Source organism: Pomacea canaliculata, linkage group LG6 (genome assembly GCF_003073045.1).
Source record: "Pomacea canaliculata isolate SZHN2017 linkage group LG6, ASM307304v1, whole genome shotgun sequence".
Taxonomy (NCBI): Eukaryota; Metazoa; Mollusca; class Gastropoda; order Architaenioglossa; family Ampullariidae; genus Pomacea; species Pomacea canaliculata.
In genome coordinates, this window is record NC_037595.1 from 30,409,811 (window position 1) to 30,425,606 (window position 15,796).

Genomic DNA, 15,796 nt, shown 5'->3' on the forward strand with positions numbered 1-15,796 from the left:
GTACAACACAAAGATATAAAATGGGTAAATAAGGATATGATCTTGTGGAATGAAAGGGCAATAGATGTGCTGACCTGCAGCTAAATGGACACCTTAACCCTAACCCTAACCCTGTGTGTCTAGTACATTACATCATCTCAAACAAACTTGAACTGATACTCAAATCCATTCAAAAACTTAGAAAATCAGAAAATACATCCAAACCTGTGTAGAAGTTAAAGCTGTCATTGAACATGTGTTCAGTGAACCACACGCGTGTGTACGTGTTAAGAAGCCGCTTGTCATAGTCATCAGTCACACGTCCTCCATACTGCACTTCACCAATCATGTACCGCACTGTCACCCAGTTCACACCCTGAACACAGGTTTCTTTCTATCAAAAGTCTGTTTCAAGTGTTCTTCAAAGATGACTGATGCAGAAACTTTCTAAAATTTTGTTATGTAGATGAATAATGATGACCATAACAACACAAATCTTCTGGAAAAATTTATGAAAAAAGTAACAATCCACATTACTACAGCATGACAATGTTTTCAGTAATTTCTTAATACAGTCTCTTACTTTTAGATGCAACAACAAAATATTAAATATTACAATATTTCAAAAAATGAACATACTCGTTTTGGATCCAGGTCATCTAAATGGTTCTGGATAAATTGCACTGTGGCATTGAAGTCACCTTGGTTGAACTCATAGGGGATGTTCCAGCCGATGGGCCCAAATTTACGCCGCTCTTGTACGGTGGTGTGTAGGAAGGCAACACCATACAGCATAGGCTTCCACATGGGCATATTGCTGTACTCCAGCTGTTCCTGTTAACATACACAAGAGGTTTCTTTGTGTCACAACTTGAAGACTGCATAGGTAATAAATAGATTGAGGTACAATATATACCAACTAAATAAAATACACTAAAAAGGAAATATCTCTACTTCACAAAATTAGAAACACTTTGATACATAGAATGATAATTTGCAAAAAAAAAAAATAATAATTTTTTTACCTGAGTAATGCCACCATAGGTTCTCTTCAGTCCAGCCTTGACACCTAGAGGGGGTTCATTGGTAAACTTTATAGAAGACTGCAGCAAGTTGATGGGAAACTTGGGATGGGGCTCTGTGGTCATCCACAGACGAAAGCCATCTTTTACAGATTCTGCTGTTAATACCTGTAAGTAAAATTGAACCTCTCTTTTTTACAACCCATCTCTCAAAAACACTGGTAATCATGAAACTGGCTTTCTCTGACAAGAGATGAAGTAGAAATATTGCCAAACTGCTTGATATAAATATAGTTTACCAAATAAATGGTTATAAAAATGTTTCTTATTTTTACAAATGTTGCATACTGTGTAGTGTCAGACAAAAGGCCAGCAGTCAACCAAAAAAAAGAAAACTGACTGTGTCCAGAGCCTCGTCCATAAAGTCCAAGCCTAAGTGGCAGTTCTGTAAAAGTACCCAGCGACCTTCTTGCATGGACACATTCATCAATCGCCGTGCATGCACATCCTGACCTTGACCCATGGAGATTGCTCCAATCACTGCAAGCAAACAATTTTATCTGATAATTTCTTATCATAATTACTATTTATTATAAAATTATGCTGCTATGGGCAAGCATTAGCTCAAAATGGATAATCCTCCTGCTGGTTTAATAATTTATTTGGATCTGGACAAAGTAAGGAAAACTAACCTTTTAATTTCTTCTTCTAGTAGTTCTTTATCAGTAAGTGGAGAAACTACTTGTAAATTTCACAATTAGCACTACAGATTGCAGATTTCATAAGCATTCTTGCATTGAATGCAGGAAGGAATAGTACTCACTGAGTCCCTTCTGTTTAGCCAGGCGTTCAATATTTTCTGTTGGGTCTGATCCCATGGACAGGAAGCCTACGAGAGGTGTGCGCTTGTTTGATTCTTCCCACATGGTCTCAAGGTTGAGAATAACCCCTTCAGCAAACTGAGAACAAGCCAGAGCTATTCACTTGAAAAAAAATGAATTTTTTTTTGTTCATTCATCAATAAGTGTTGTCTATAGCCATTAAGCTGTTTATCTGTGCACATGCTCAACAATCCTACTTCCAAAATCCTATCACTAAAAAAGGTAATAATAATAAATTTGTATAGCACATTTCCATGTGGACATGAACTCAATACACTCTACTCACTGCAGTGCCCATGGCCTCAGCAACATAGACCTTTGCCATGGGGACAGTTCTATCCGGACACCAGGATCGGATCAGCAGCAGTTTCCGGAATGTGTCTAGGGTGTTGGCATACCCATCAGGGACTGGGCACTCCTCCGGTGCATCTTCATCAAACCAAGCTTTCCAGGCCTAGATATACATATAAGGTCTTGTTGAAATTAGAATTCCAATTACTTATCTGCTTATTTAAAAACTTTCTCAGTTTTATTATGACAGCTGTAGTCACCAAGTACCAAAATGTTACTTCATGTGTGCTAAGCTATTAACTCTGATGAAGTTGTTCTGTAGATTAAGAATACTTTTACAGTGCCATTTGAGAAGAAAAAGGTTGCTGTGACCTTGTCATTGCGGCCAACTTGGGAAAGGATCTGTGTGAACTGTGGGAGCTTGCTAAGTTCCACCAAGTTCAACCAGGTCATGTCTGTAATCCACTTCTTCGGCTTGGGCTCCACAGCGTTGAGATCTAGGGCTGCACCACCTGCAAGAGATTAAATCTTCTGCATGTTAACACTTTCATTAGGACCTAGTGCAGGTAAAAGAAATCTTTTATTCTCTATTACAAGCCAACCCCACTGAATTTGATGCACAGTCCTAACATACCTTTGATGAAGACACTGAATTCCTCAACCTTGACACGACCTGCAGCCATCTCAAGTTTAAGAGTCATCAAAATAGTGTACAGAAATTTGTCAATCTCATACAGGCCCCGTGCTGTATACTGGAAAACAGACAGTGTGAGGTATTCAATGATGCTGTTTATACGCTTGCTGGTGATGGGTGACTTGGGTGAGCGAGCCATAGACATATCAAAGAGTTCCAGGAACTGCTTGAGAGATGTCTGGTACATAACATTCACCATGCTCATCTCCACAATCACAAAGTACAAGATGCTGCCACGCAAGGCCACTGAAAGTGTCCAAAAAAAAAAGCATTCAGAAATAGTGCATTGTCATAAACTGGGTAGCTATCAACATTTGCCTTCAACTATCATATTTTACTTTTACTGAATCTAGTTCACTGGCATCAGAAAACAAATAGTAATACTTTACATTTACAGAAAACAGATTTTGCATTATACACAGGCTGCTCAAAATATCATATATGGTTCATTAACAATTAGTTTATACTACCAACAGAAAACAAATATATTTATATTTCATTACCATCCACTGGAATACAAAAACTGCAACTCCAACACACCCCTCCAACAGACACATCTCAGCAAAGACAGTCTTCTTTATCTAAATAAATAAGCTTGGAGCTCCTCACCTGGTCTGAACTCCTCACGAGCACTGTTGATCTTGATCTCAGTCTCCGCAGCAATGGCCAACTTCTCACTGACTTCTTCTGCAGTTGCCTTTGTGACCCTGAGTACTTCAATGAGAGACTCATCTTCCACAAGTGAACCCTGTGTGGAGGTGAGTCTGTATAGCAGGTTGTCTTCCAGCTCTTTCATCTTGCGCTTGTTGGAGGTCACTTCCTCCAACAAATTGGTGCGCTCTGCTTCCAGCTCCTGTCACAGGTCATCCAGTTTCAAGATCTTGGTGAAAAATTGCCCATCACTTTTCAACAGTAATTCTGAATAAGCAATTTCATTTCCTACTTTTGTGTGTCTTTAATTATCATTTTTAATTAAGAAGCAATTATCCATGTCTTTCCAATTTTACATAAGACTTGTACATGCTAAACCATGAAGATGAATAAGAACTCAAGACACAAATAGACTACAATAAGCAGTAACAACAATTCATTTATTTAATTTAAAAGTCACAATTAACTAGGTACTTGAAATACTAAATATACCAAGATTTGTTTTAGTGTTAGACAGGCTTTGTGAGATGTAAGCATGCTGTTCATGTGACTAAACTGACCTGTTTTTCTGTCAAAATGACAACACCCAACAGCTGATCTTCAAGGCCTTTCATTGTTACAGTGAAGTCGATGATGGAGGTGCGAGCAGACACTTCTGGCGTGTAGGCAGGGTTGCCAAGCTTGGTGGTGATATACAGACGGAAGCCAGACATCACATCACACTCCTTGTCACCTACTTTAACCTGTTAGAGTCAGAAATATGAATTTTCTAATGGGTCTAAGTATAAATAATTGCTTTTCAGACTTCCACCACCATTTTATAAATACCTAACATGTATGAGAACATCTATCACCAACTGTTTATCCATAAGCTTGGACAGGAGATGTATATGCAATTTTAATGAATTGGTAAAAGGTATCTTAAGTACCTATTCTACTTTGAACAACATAAAACATAAGCCCTTCCAAACTGGCTCCCCACTCTACCATGTTAGAATCAATCATCTGTGCCATAGTATTCACCCACAAAGACATGTGTAAAGAACATACCTTGAATGTGGAGCCTGACTTGATGAAGTTTTTCTCCAGAACATTGTCCAGAGCTGGATCTAGTTCTTCACCAACATCTTCAATCAGAAGTGGACGACCCAAAGACAAAGCATCTTCCAGGTGTGCCCTGAAGTACTTGTGGTTTAGTGATGTGATCTGCACAAAAAAGTTTAAAAAGTACAAAGTTAGTCCACCCATCCCTTTTATATTGTAAGGCACTGTAGACTAGTGATTGGAGGGTTTGACTGTGAAGCAGTAGGTTGCTGATCCCATGCCTGACTGGCCTGAGGCTGTCTACCCAATAGCTGACGAGCAGATATGGGTACCCGATTTACCAAGGGAGGTAAAAATGGTGGAAGGGAAGGACTGAGCTATGCCTTCCACAAGCCATGCCTTAGACACATGTTACTCTCAACTCATGTTCTTGTTATCTGGTTCCTCTTTGTGTTTTCTGTATATCATTTTATTCTTCATTTAGTACGGCTGTTTATTCTTTTATAGCTCATTTGTTATTTGTTTTCCTGTACCTCGTATGTTGTCCATGTTTCGTGCTAAGAGTATGCTCCTTAGGAGTGTGAGTATACGCTTTACAAATTTTGTATTTATTATTATGAACCACATATTCATTGTCCCTACTGCTACTAGGCAAATAGACTCTTCACCTGTCATGCCTGACTGTATTATTAATAGGTCATTATTGATCAAAGGATTTGGATGCTGTGCATACCTGTAAATCATTGTTGCCTTCTCTGTTTCTGATCCAGGCCTTGCCCTGACCCTGTGGGTCAATAAGGAGAGGGAAGCGCGAGGCCTTGGTGACAATCAGTCCATTCTGAATGGACAGCTCATCATTGGGTAGACCCTGCAGGTTCCACTCAGCAATGACTGTATTATGCACCAGCATCTGTATGATGTTCAGATCCTGGGAAAAAAAATCCCAAAATCAGACAACATATGACAAAAAAGAGCCAATCACATTTGAGATGGGTAGTAGAATTTTGAAAAAGAACTGAATCTGACAGCGATATTCTTTAAAACATCATGCTTTTAATTGCCTTCACCTCTGTGAAAGGTATCTTGGACTGGACCATCTCTTTCTTCCAGGTCTTCAAGATCAGATTTCGGAATTCCTGATTGAAAGGTCCTGTGTATGACAAGAAACCTGTCGCAAGAAGTACATCACCAACAAGACGTTTGATCTGTGCGTCAAAAGATTTGCTTGCTTCAGTCCACCTAATTTTTTCTCCTGACAGTCCATTAATCAGGGCTTCGGCATTATTCATCTTACGTCGACAAGCTTCAGCATCATCCATGAGAGCCTGTAGCAAATGGTTGATAAAAAAGTAGGGTCAAATAAAGAATGCTATGCAGTTAGCATAGTGCTTGGGTACAATGATCTAGCTGGGACTATATGTTAATTAAGCATTTCTTGTGTACAAATGTGGTCAAGATTTTGATTTTTTTTTTTTAAGTGCTTGGTAATGTTTGTAGGCATACATCTTGAGAATGTAAGAGAAGTGTTCATCCAAATTTGGTGAATAGTATCTTGCACTGAGCTTTAATCAGCTGTTAGAAAAATATTTTACACCCCACTAGTTCTAGTTTCCTATTCCTAGATATTGTTTTCCTACCTAAAGATAAAGCAACCTTTATCCTAAAAATATGAAAATGTATGAATTTTTTTCAATAATTTAGTGTTATCTGTACAGTTTGTGTGCAAACCCATAATATGTAACCTGTTTCTCTGCCATTGCTGCGTCAAACTGCGCTTGCACTACATCCAGCTCTTTCTGCTTAGCATCCAGGGTAGCCTGAGCCTTGGCAAGGTCACTATTGGCAACCTCCAGGCGAACTTCTTGCACTGCCAAGTTGGCCTGCAAATCAGAACAAGTCAATTCTTCCTTCAAGCTGCACATAAACTTGAACCTAGCATTACTTTTAAAAAAGTATCAATTTTTATTCGCTTTAAAATATACCTATAAACCCACATAAGTTTTAAGACTGTTAGCAAATGTCCTACTCAATTCTGATAGAGGGAAACCTCTCATACAAGCATCCTGTTCATTAAATTCTGGGTTACTAACCCTAACCCTGTCGCATTTCACAAAATCATGCACACTAGGGAAATAAGGTTTCTAATCAGCTCACCTTCAAAGGCAACACCTCTTTGTTGATTCCAAAGAAAAAAGACATAGCAGCTGTCCAAGAGCAGAGGCCAGCCACGTCACCACACACCTTTTTAGCATTCTCAAGATTATAGTCCTCCATAGTCAGGTAGGGTTCCAACAGTTCCACAGTCTCTGCATTAATGGTGTCCTGTAAGCAGCATTAGTGGCTACTGAGGCAATGTACCATGTGAATATTATCATTCAGAATTAGTGCCTTGCCAGGGATAATCCTATCCATTCTCATTCATGATTTAAAAAAGAATTTCTATTTCACAGTGAAGATCCACAAGAATGAAAAATGTTTTGCGAATGATTATGTTTACTGTATACTGGACACTGGTGATTTACCATTTAACTCATTGGACATTGGTGATTTACTGTTTAATTCTGAATGTTGTTATATTAACATGGAGCGAGGAAAGGCTGCATGATGACAATTAACTGCATGCAGAGCCTACATGCTAATTCATTACTAGATACTTATTTCCACAATCTGAACAAACAACCTGTTTCCATATATCAACATTTTCACATGGACACAGAAAGGGGTCAAATATATGTTAAAAGTGAAAAACAGATAAGATATAATTCAAACTCTCCCAAACTGATGATATTTGCATATCCCTGTTCCATCAGGTCATGGATTTTCCTCGATATGTGCACACAAATGTTTAAAGGCTGGTAAAAGAATGGAGCTATTTGCTCAAATTCTGGGAACAGTTTTTTAAATGAAACAAAGACCACATTTATCTCCCTGTTTGATCTTTTGAAAAACTACCATTTAAGCAGTAAAATCTTTTTTTCTTTTTGGGGGAACTTGGATAGGTCAATCAGTTTCAATTTGTAGGGAACTTAGGGGTTAAGAAAGGCAAACTCCTAACATAGTATCATGTCATCTGATAACACTCAAAGAATATTTGATACAATGAACTGTTTACATCTCTGTAGAATGTCTCTTCAACTTGGTCACACTAAAACGTTGCACGATTTTAAGTGCATCTTTTGGCTAGCTGACCAACCTTAGGGAATGTCAGCAGAGTTGCCAGGAAGTTGGAGGCATTCATCATTTTGAGGGCCTCACCCCATGAAGGTTTGACACATGGCCGCTCAGGATCAGCCTCAACTGGGTTCAATCTGCGCTGAAAGAGAAGCAATACACAGTCCATGATGCGCATGATGAGATGTGGCGGCTTGGCCAGCTTGCGTACAGTGGAGATGTGTGCAGGCTTGATAGTCTGTAAGGCTGCTTCAGCTTCTTCCAAGGCTGGCCGGGCAGCTTCCAACTTTTCCATTGCTTGAGCTTTATCAACCTGCAGCCATAATTATTTGTATGAAAAATTATGAACTACTCATCATTCTTGAGACAGTAAATTATAGCAAGCAAATAACTGCAGCTCATGGCCACTGAAAATGACTTGAAAGATTCCTATTCACTTTTACTTGAAAGTTCTTTTCATCAGCAACTGATCCACATTTCATGCTACACAGAACCATAGTTAAGATGAAGACCAATGACAAAAAAAACAAAACAAAGAAAGATAACAGAAAAATAAGGAAATAACAAATTCAAGAAGAAAATCAAGATAAACCTATAAAGATTTTTAAACTTTACTAAGTGGCATAAATACTCTTATTTTTTAATGTCACCAGCAGAACCATCATAAAACACGAACTTCTTAAATGAAAAAAAGATCTGCTCACTGAAATGCCATCCACAATGGCTTGGGCCTTGTCCTTGACTGTCTGCACCTGAGCTTTGACTTTCTCAGCTGCCTGAGCTTTTACTGTCACTTCTGCCAACACCTGGTCAGCCTTCTTAGATGCCACAGCCAGCTCTTTTTCCTTCACTGCCAGCTCCTTGCTGAGCTCATTTACTGATTCTGATGCCTCAATCAGCTTCTTTAGACCTGTACACCGAGTTCCAAACATTTAATATGTAAATGAAACTCTTTGAGAAGTGGAGGAAAATGTAGGCCAAGGCACTCTAGCTGCATGAAGCAATGACAGCAAGCTGTCTATAAAGCCTTTCCACTACCAAATCCTTGAGGGTTATTATTATGATTGCACTGTTCACTACTGTGAAATAAACACTGGGAATGAAAATGTAGATTCCCTTCTGGGTGGAATGTAACAAATTAACTGAAAACAGCAATTTTATAATAATAAAAAAAAAAAAATTCAAAAGTGTGTTGATGTCAAGCCAGTGAACTGATAATCTGACAAAGATAATTACAAAAACTTACTGGTGACCCAAATATAAAAAGAACAAAAATAGCATGCTGAAAGAGTTACCTGTATTCATCCTGTCAGCAAGTGTTCCAATTTCGTCTCTCTTTTCTTTGTAGATCTGCTTGTAACCTCCCAAGAAGGACAAGTAAGATTTGGGGGTGACATGTGTTTGTCGACGGAAACGTTGGAAGTATTGCACACAGGTCTCAGCAACCATATCCTGTCAACCATCATTTCTTTAGGCACTCAGTGGACAGCAACACAAAAAATCTCTTACAGATGATAAAGTGCAGTAAACTTATCCTTTTACAAAGGGCAGAATCACATCAAACATTAAGAAAATTTCAAAGGCAGATTCAGCAACATAAAGAGAGAATGTCATCTAAGAAAAGAAAAAATCCAAAAAAAATTAAAAAAGTGAGATCAATACCTGTTTACATGGTCTTAAATAACCTTTCTATTTTTACATACAACTCAGCACAAGGACACACACACACATTTCCCTATCCCCACATGTACAGAAAATTTGGTGAAGTCTAAAAACATAAACGATTTGGCAATGGGGGTCTGAAGATCCAAAAGAGTTTAGGTTGATGGTCTCATTACGTAAAGACTTTGTTGTTACTTGTTATCACATGTCAGGGACACAGTCTTTATTAGCATAAAAAGACATCACTCAACATATAAATATATAAAAATATAAAATATAATAAATGAAAATTCTGTTTAGAGCCTGCCTCACTAAAACTGAACGTGTAATGTACCACAAGGTTTGCGTGAAATGTTACTCATACTTGGAACATGCCCATAGTGTTGATCATGGCTTGCTTTGACAGGCAGCTGGCAGTCAATATCGAATGAGGACAGAAAGTGGGAAGAGACAGCCACTAGGGCATCCTTGGGCCAGCGCTGGAACCAGTCCATGGTGCAGCCTGAGATAAGCCCTGGGAACTTAAGGGACCTGTTGCGGAACTTCTCACCAACCTAAGAATGAAAACAAAGCATATTTTCTCTATTTTAAAAGTATCATTTATAAATGAAATGGAGACAAATAATGATTCTAACATCATTACTTCAAAGCCTCTATAGTATTCATTATACAACAGAAAATTTCTATAATTCTCAATGCAAAAAAGATGTACTTTCTTCAAAGAATTGTGATCGCCGCAAGAATGTGTCTACATAATCAGTTTGCATGTTAGAAATCAATTCTATACTTAACAGTGAAAATATGACAGCATTGCTTATAGACAACTGAGCCTTGTATCACATTTAGAAGACTTACTGGAGAAAAACAGAGAACAACATGCAGGTTCTTCCGCACACGGCTCAGGTAGAAATCATTGAGGTTCTCATTGGTGGGAGGTCTTCGAGGGAACTCTCTCTTCATCACTGCAATAAGCTCTTGACAAATCTCATCCATTTCATCCCTTGCAAACAGGCCTGACACCTGCACAAAGCCATCAACAACCAATACTAATGAAATTATATATCTTTGAAATATATGCATCATTTATAAAGTATCATATAGCATGCTTATCTTCACATTTTTTCACATTCATGCAAGAAAAAGGTCAGTGCTTGCCTCTCCAGAAGACAGGATGTTGTTCATGTACTCTAGGAAGGCCTCATCCTTGATTTCATTGTCAGTGAAGAGGAAGGTGATTCCCTGTCCTTGTTGGCCAGCTGTACGGTACAGGAACTTCAGATCCTCAAGCAAGTTGCTAACATTGTAGGACCTGTTAGAGAAAGACTGCAATTGTATTCTTACACCTTGAATATCTCACGGTTGTGATATAGGTAAAAAGAATCATGATAACACTGTGTTAAGCAGGTTCTGGTATGCTCTGATAAGAATTTTATTTAAATGATGACACCATATTGGATGCATTGCTCTTAAACCAACAAATAGGTAACAGCAGTGGTGAATCTCATTAGCATGTTGATACCTCCTTACCTGGACAGTGTGATCTGAAAAGTCTTGTAACCTGCGATGAAAGAGGCAAGGCGGGTGAGTGACTGCTTGCCAGACCCACCCACACCGACTAACAGTGCGTGGCCACGGGGTGTCCGGATGATGCGTGAAATTCGCACCAGATTGGTCATTGCATCCTAATAAATAAAAGTTACAAGGTTATAATGACTGACTTTCCTCAGAAACAAGCTTATCAAAATAAAACTAATCAGAGTATTTTGCATTTTTTTAAATATGCTGTAAAAAAATGCTTCTAAAAAAAAACCTAGTATTAATAATACCTTGAAGAACACCAAGTCCATCTTGGCACCACGGATACTTTCATTGTATTGCTCCTGATAAGAGGTCAAGCGCTCTGCTAACCCCTCCAGAGATGGGATTGGCTCATAGATTTTAGGAGCCTCAAAAGCTGCATCTTCAGCTTCTTCACCTGCACAATCACATCTAGTACTAATACTGCATAACAAATGGTAAAGGGTAATATTACAATATTTGTATAAATGAGAGTTACTTTAATGACTAATTCTTGAGTATTTAACACTTAACAAGGATTGTATAGGTTTCAATGCAATTCATGTTAATACTATTCAGCTGTTGCCTGTACATTCCCCTTGTTCCTAATCGCCCCCAGTGGAGAATAGGGCCGCAAGCCTGTACATTAGTCATGGATTATAATATCAAACACTTGTTATGAATCAACTCTGCTGGTTTTTTTTTTTAAGCTGGTATTCTGGCTTTGCTATTGTCTTTATAGCTGTCTGCAGGCCACTGTTCACATGAACAGTATAGTGTCCCACAAGCCAGGCATGTGCTAACTCACTATCAAGGAGTCAACATTCAACTTTCAAGAACAAATGTGACCTTTTATCTCCTATGGTCATGTCACCTGGTAATGTCAAAATAAAATAGTAAGACAAAAAAGATACCTGTGGGTTCTGGTGCATCCCTCATAAAGTCCACAAAGTATGGTTCTGCATGCATATTGCCAGCCATTGCTGACCCACAGTCTTCTTCTGCCACCTGCACATAGCACACATCATTGAAATATGTTAGTTTGTGAGACCCTAGATATCATAAGTTGATATACCACTGCATACAGAGCACATTGTTGAAATATGTTCAGTTTGTGAGTTACAGATCATAAGCTGATATACTACTGATATAGCACTAAAATTTTTCAGAGAATCCTATTCTTTACTTGCATTTTGCCTGTCAGTTTTTTAAGTAAGCAGGAGATAAAAAATTTACAAAACCGACAATAAAAACCATAGAGTCAGCAGGCAAGTGAATGAGTAAGCTATTATGTTTTTGAGAGGCTGGTTTAATATATCTGTCTTTATGCATGCCAATGGTATATGCTTAAAGGCATGTAGACATTCATTCTAGATACCACAATGTTGATTGCCAATTGTGATATAAGTGCTGAACTGCCCTCCCTATACCAACATGTTAGCTGTCCCACTCGGCAGAATCGTGTTTAGACAAATGTTACAGCTCTATCTCGAATGCTTATGCAAGCAGATGCAGGCCCCCAATGGGGAGATCCGACCACAATGTGATTAATCTTATCCCAAGATACCGACAGAAAGTGGAAACTGCTAAACTAAAAGTCATAGAGATTAAGCAGTGATTACAACGAGCTCACAGAAAGCTTTTTTTTTATATAGCTCCCAACAAAGAAAAATTTCTATGTCTCTTGCGACCATAGACAATAAAGATGTCTTGTATCTTGTATCTTGTATTAAGTGTATATTTATTTGATTTATGATATATATACATAGAAAATATGACAAAACTCAAACTCAAGTGCACGTTTGATGCAGGAAGTTTGACTCATACTTTGGTTGGCAAGGCAAATTGAACTATTACCTGCTTGATCGTCTTTTCAAACCAGTCCTTGTCATTTTGTTCAGTGAATCTGTCTGAAATCACACGTGTGCATTCATGTTTCCAGAGTGACATCAGAACAGTTGTGCTGTTGATCACTTCACCAGTAGTGTTCAGCATGCCCTATTGAGATAAAGGGCACAAAGTTTCATGCCATATATAAAAAATACAATAAAATCCCTGCAGAAATATTTGCATATTCGTTTATTTGTACTCAAAATGTTACTAAGTGCCTACACTTATAAGTATATCCTCTTGCCATTTTAACATGCAGCACTGGACATTTTAACATCTGAATGATTTAAGAACAAAATCAGCAAAAAAGACAGACCAACCTGCCAAATGCGCGAGAGATCACGCAAATTGAAGACATAGTGGAACTTTGCAGGTGTGGGCAGCATTCGAACTTTCGTTTTCTGCCACACTCGTCTTGTTGCTGATACCAATGACTTTACCAGCTCTATCACATCATCAGGGAAACCTCGTTGCTGTGTAATACAAGAAAATAAATGGAATGAACTTCTGCTGACATAAATTTTAATCTATTTTGTCAAACTCTAAAGTAAAACCGATTCTAAATTTTAACAAAAGCATTTAAATCAAGCATCTCAGGATGCATTTTAATTTTGATAGTAATTAAATTGGGTTAATGTTCAACCTTAATAAACCAGCCTTCGCCGATGGTTTTGAAAACTTTGTCAATAGAACTGTTGGAAGGCAGGGTGCAGTTGAAGACATTGAACTGACGCTTGAGGCGCTGTGGTATGTCATTTCGGCCACCACCAGGATGGATCATAGCTGAGATGACTGAGATGTCCACCAAGGAAGTGAACTCTCCAGGCTTTTCCAAATTATAGAAGCCCCTGTTCTCCATCATCTGGCGTGTGATTTCATTGGTCACCTGCAAACACCTTGGGTAATGAATAAAGGCTAAGACAACAGCAATAATGATTATTTCTGTGACTCATTTAAAAAAAAAAGGCCCCATTAAACTCTGAAGATCTGTTTTATTCATAATTATTTTACAAAAGAAGGCTAGTTTTCATTGCACATCCATACCTGATCACCCCATTCATTGATGATGGGCATGTTGATGTCATCAACGAAAACAGTCATCTTTTTTCCAGCTGGAGGACCATACGTTGTACCCATTCGCTTGTCCACATAGCTTTCAATGGTTCGCTGGAAATATTCATGATTGTGTTGATGAAAACTGCAAGTGATGACTGGTAACTTTGGTAAGTTGCAATCTAAAACACAGCTTATACCTGATATCACATGACTGTTATGCATAACTAATAGTCACAATAATAACATGTGTCATGACAAATCTGAATGACAAGTCACAGCTATAACATCTGACATGACTAACCTGGAACATTTGTGGAGTTGTGGCACTAGAAAAGTTAAAACTCTTGAAGATGTGAGTCTCTGGGTCAAATTTGCCACAGTAACCCTGCACCATCACAGTCTTGGCTGTACCCTGTCATGTAAGGGAAAACAAGTTTAGCAATAGTAATCAATAATAATCAAGATGTAAGATGACACACATGAAAACGACCGTTAATCACCAAGAAAAAACTCCTTTTATGACATATCTCTTGTATATTTTCTTGTAGATTCTCTTTCTTTGAGAAACCAGACGACTCAACTGCTAGGAGTTATGGGGCTACAACTATTCTTTAACCAATGGTAAGTGGAGTTAGCAGTCTTGGCTGCTAGAGTCTCCACTGTACCCTGGTGAATTTGTCTTTGACTGCTATCAAACACTCTATAAAAAGAACTCAGCAGTCTTTTTGTCAACACCTGGGGTTAGAGAAGGATGGGAGGGCATTCACATTGAATTATCTGATAAGTATCAAAGAAAGAGAATTTACAAGAAAAATTTAATTCCTTCATTAATTTTATCAGATGACTCATTTATCAGGATGTGAGCTCTGCCATAGCCATACTCAATGACCAACCAACATAAATGAGGCAAATTTAGGCTGTGGCTTGTCATACAGCCGAGACAGGGATGACCAGATGGATTAACAGCAGAACGGGCTGACCAATCATAGAGGTAGAATGCAATGTCAGAGAACCACCCAATGGTGGTCATAACATTGCCTAGAGCCACACTCTGATGGAAGCAAGTCTAACAGCCACTGCCCACACTTCAGACACTCATACCTTAAACTGGCAAGACATCAAATCATCATTAATGACAGATTTAAACCAGAAAGACAAGGCCTATAAGGTACAGCTGAATTAGAAGGAACAACGGGGTCTTGCAGATACCCCAGGCCATTGCGTCTGAAAGAAGATAGGGGCCAGATGACTATTGGCTGGGTGCTGATATAATAACACATATATCCACTGAGGGCTGACATGACATAGCCAATGCTGTTTGCTAGAAAAGATAGAATGGGGAGTAGGTGCATGGGTCCAGCATCTCAGGAGTGCAGAGAGTTGAAAGCCACCAACAGAGAATGTCATTCTGTCACCTTTGCTGCCATGACTAAGGCTGGCATGAGGATACTTGCCATCTGCATAAAGTGAACAAGACGTGTGATGGAATCTGAATGTCTCTGAAACCAGGCCAAATTCCATGTGGGAAAAAGATACTCATTTCAGCGGCTGGATCAGCTGAAGAATGTTTGCTGTAGTACTCAGGTATCAAAACAGCACAATTCGCAGTTTGGACATCAGTGCTCTAACCTCTTGGATATTCCCTTAAGCAAGGAATGAAGAGATCTATATGCAACTTGAAAAGCACAAATGGTGGAAAATTGATGGGTGCAGAGATCATTCTGTGGGGAGCTGTGGCTGAGGGGATCTTGCCAACACATTTAGATGGGCAGCAATGGATGAAAAGGAAAACCATGTGATCCTTGCTTTGCATCCAAAGTTTCCATACCTACCAGCACAGGAGACAAGACTAGGTGTTCTTTAGAATCATAGGTAAGTGATAATTTGAAGTTGTCATT

The 15,796-nt window shown here is 38.7% G+C and overlaps 1 protein-coding gene across 1 annotated transcript in view; it reads right to left on the minus strand.

Annotated features, from left to right (window-relative positions):
* The window catches only part of LOC112565653 (dynein heavy chain 5, axonemal-like), a 49,778-nt gene that overhangs the window by 4,473 nt on the left and 29,509 nt on the right, over positions 1-15,796 (minus strand). The window contains 30 exon segments of the mRNA XM_025241254.1: positions 205-355; positions 619-813; positions 1,005-1,169; positions 1,402-1,541; positions 1,825-1,960; positions 2,169-2,336; positions 2,546-2,685; positions 2,808-3,113; positions 3,477-3,720; positions 4,079-4,261; positions 4,569-4,724; positions 5,296-5,490; positions 5,630-5,887; positions 6,305-6,442; positions 6,717-6,884; positions 7,756-8,046; positions 8,438-8,643; positions 9,029-9,185; positions 9,760-9,795; positions 9,797-9,949; positions 10,251-10,415; positions 10,551-10,704; positions 10,923-11,077; positions 11,222-11,370; positions 11,867-11,960; positions 12,810-12,950; positions 13,163-13,315; positions 13,486-13,728; positions 13,887-14,009; positions 14,200-14,310. Coding sequence (XP_025097039.1) covers positions 205-355; positions 619-813; positions 1,005-1,169; positions 1,402-1,541; positions 1,825-1,960; positions 2,169-2,336; positions 2,546-2,685; positions 2,808-3,113; positions 3,477-3,720; positions 4,079-4,261; positions 4,569-4,724; positions 5,296-5,490; positions 5,630-5,887; positions 6,305-6,442; positions 6,717-6,884; positions 7,756-8,046; positions 8,438-8,643; positions 9,029-9,185; positions 9,760-9,795; positions 9,797-9,949; positions 10,251-10,415; positions 10,551-10,704; positions 10,923-11,077; positions 11,222-11,370; positions 11,867-11,960; positions 12,810-12,950; positions 13,163-13,315; positions 13,486-13,728; positions 13,887-14,009; positions 14,200-14,310 — 5,074 coding nt within the window.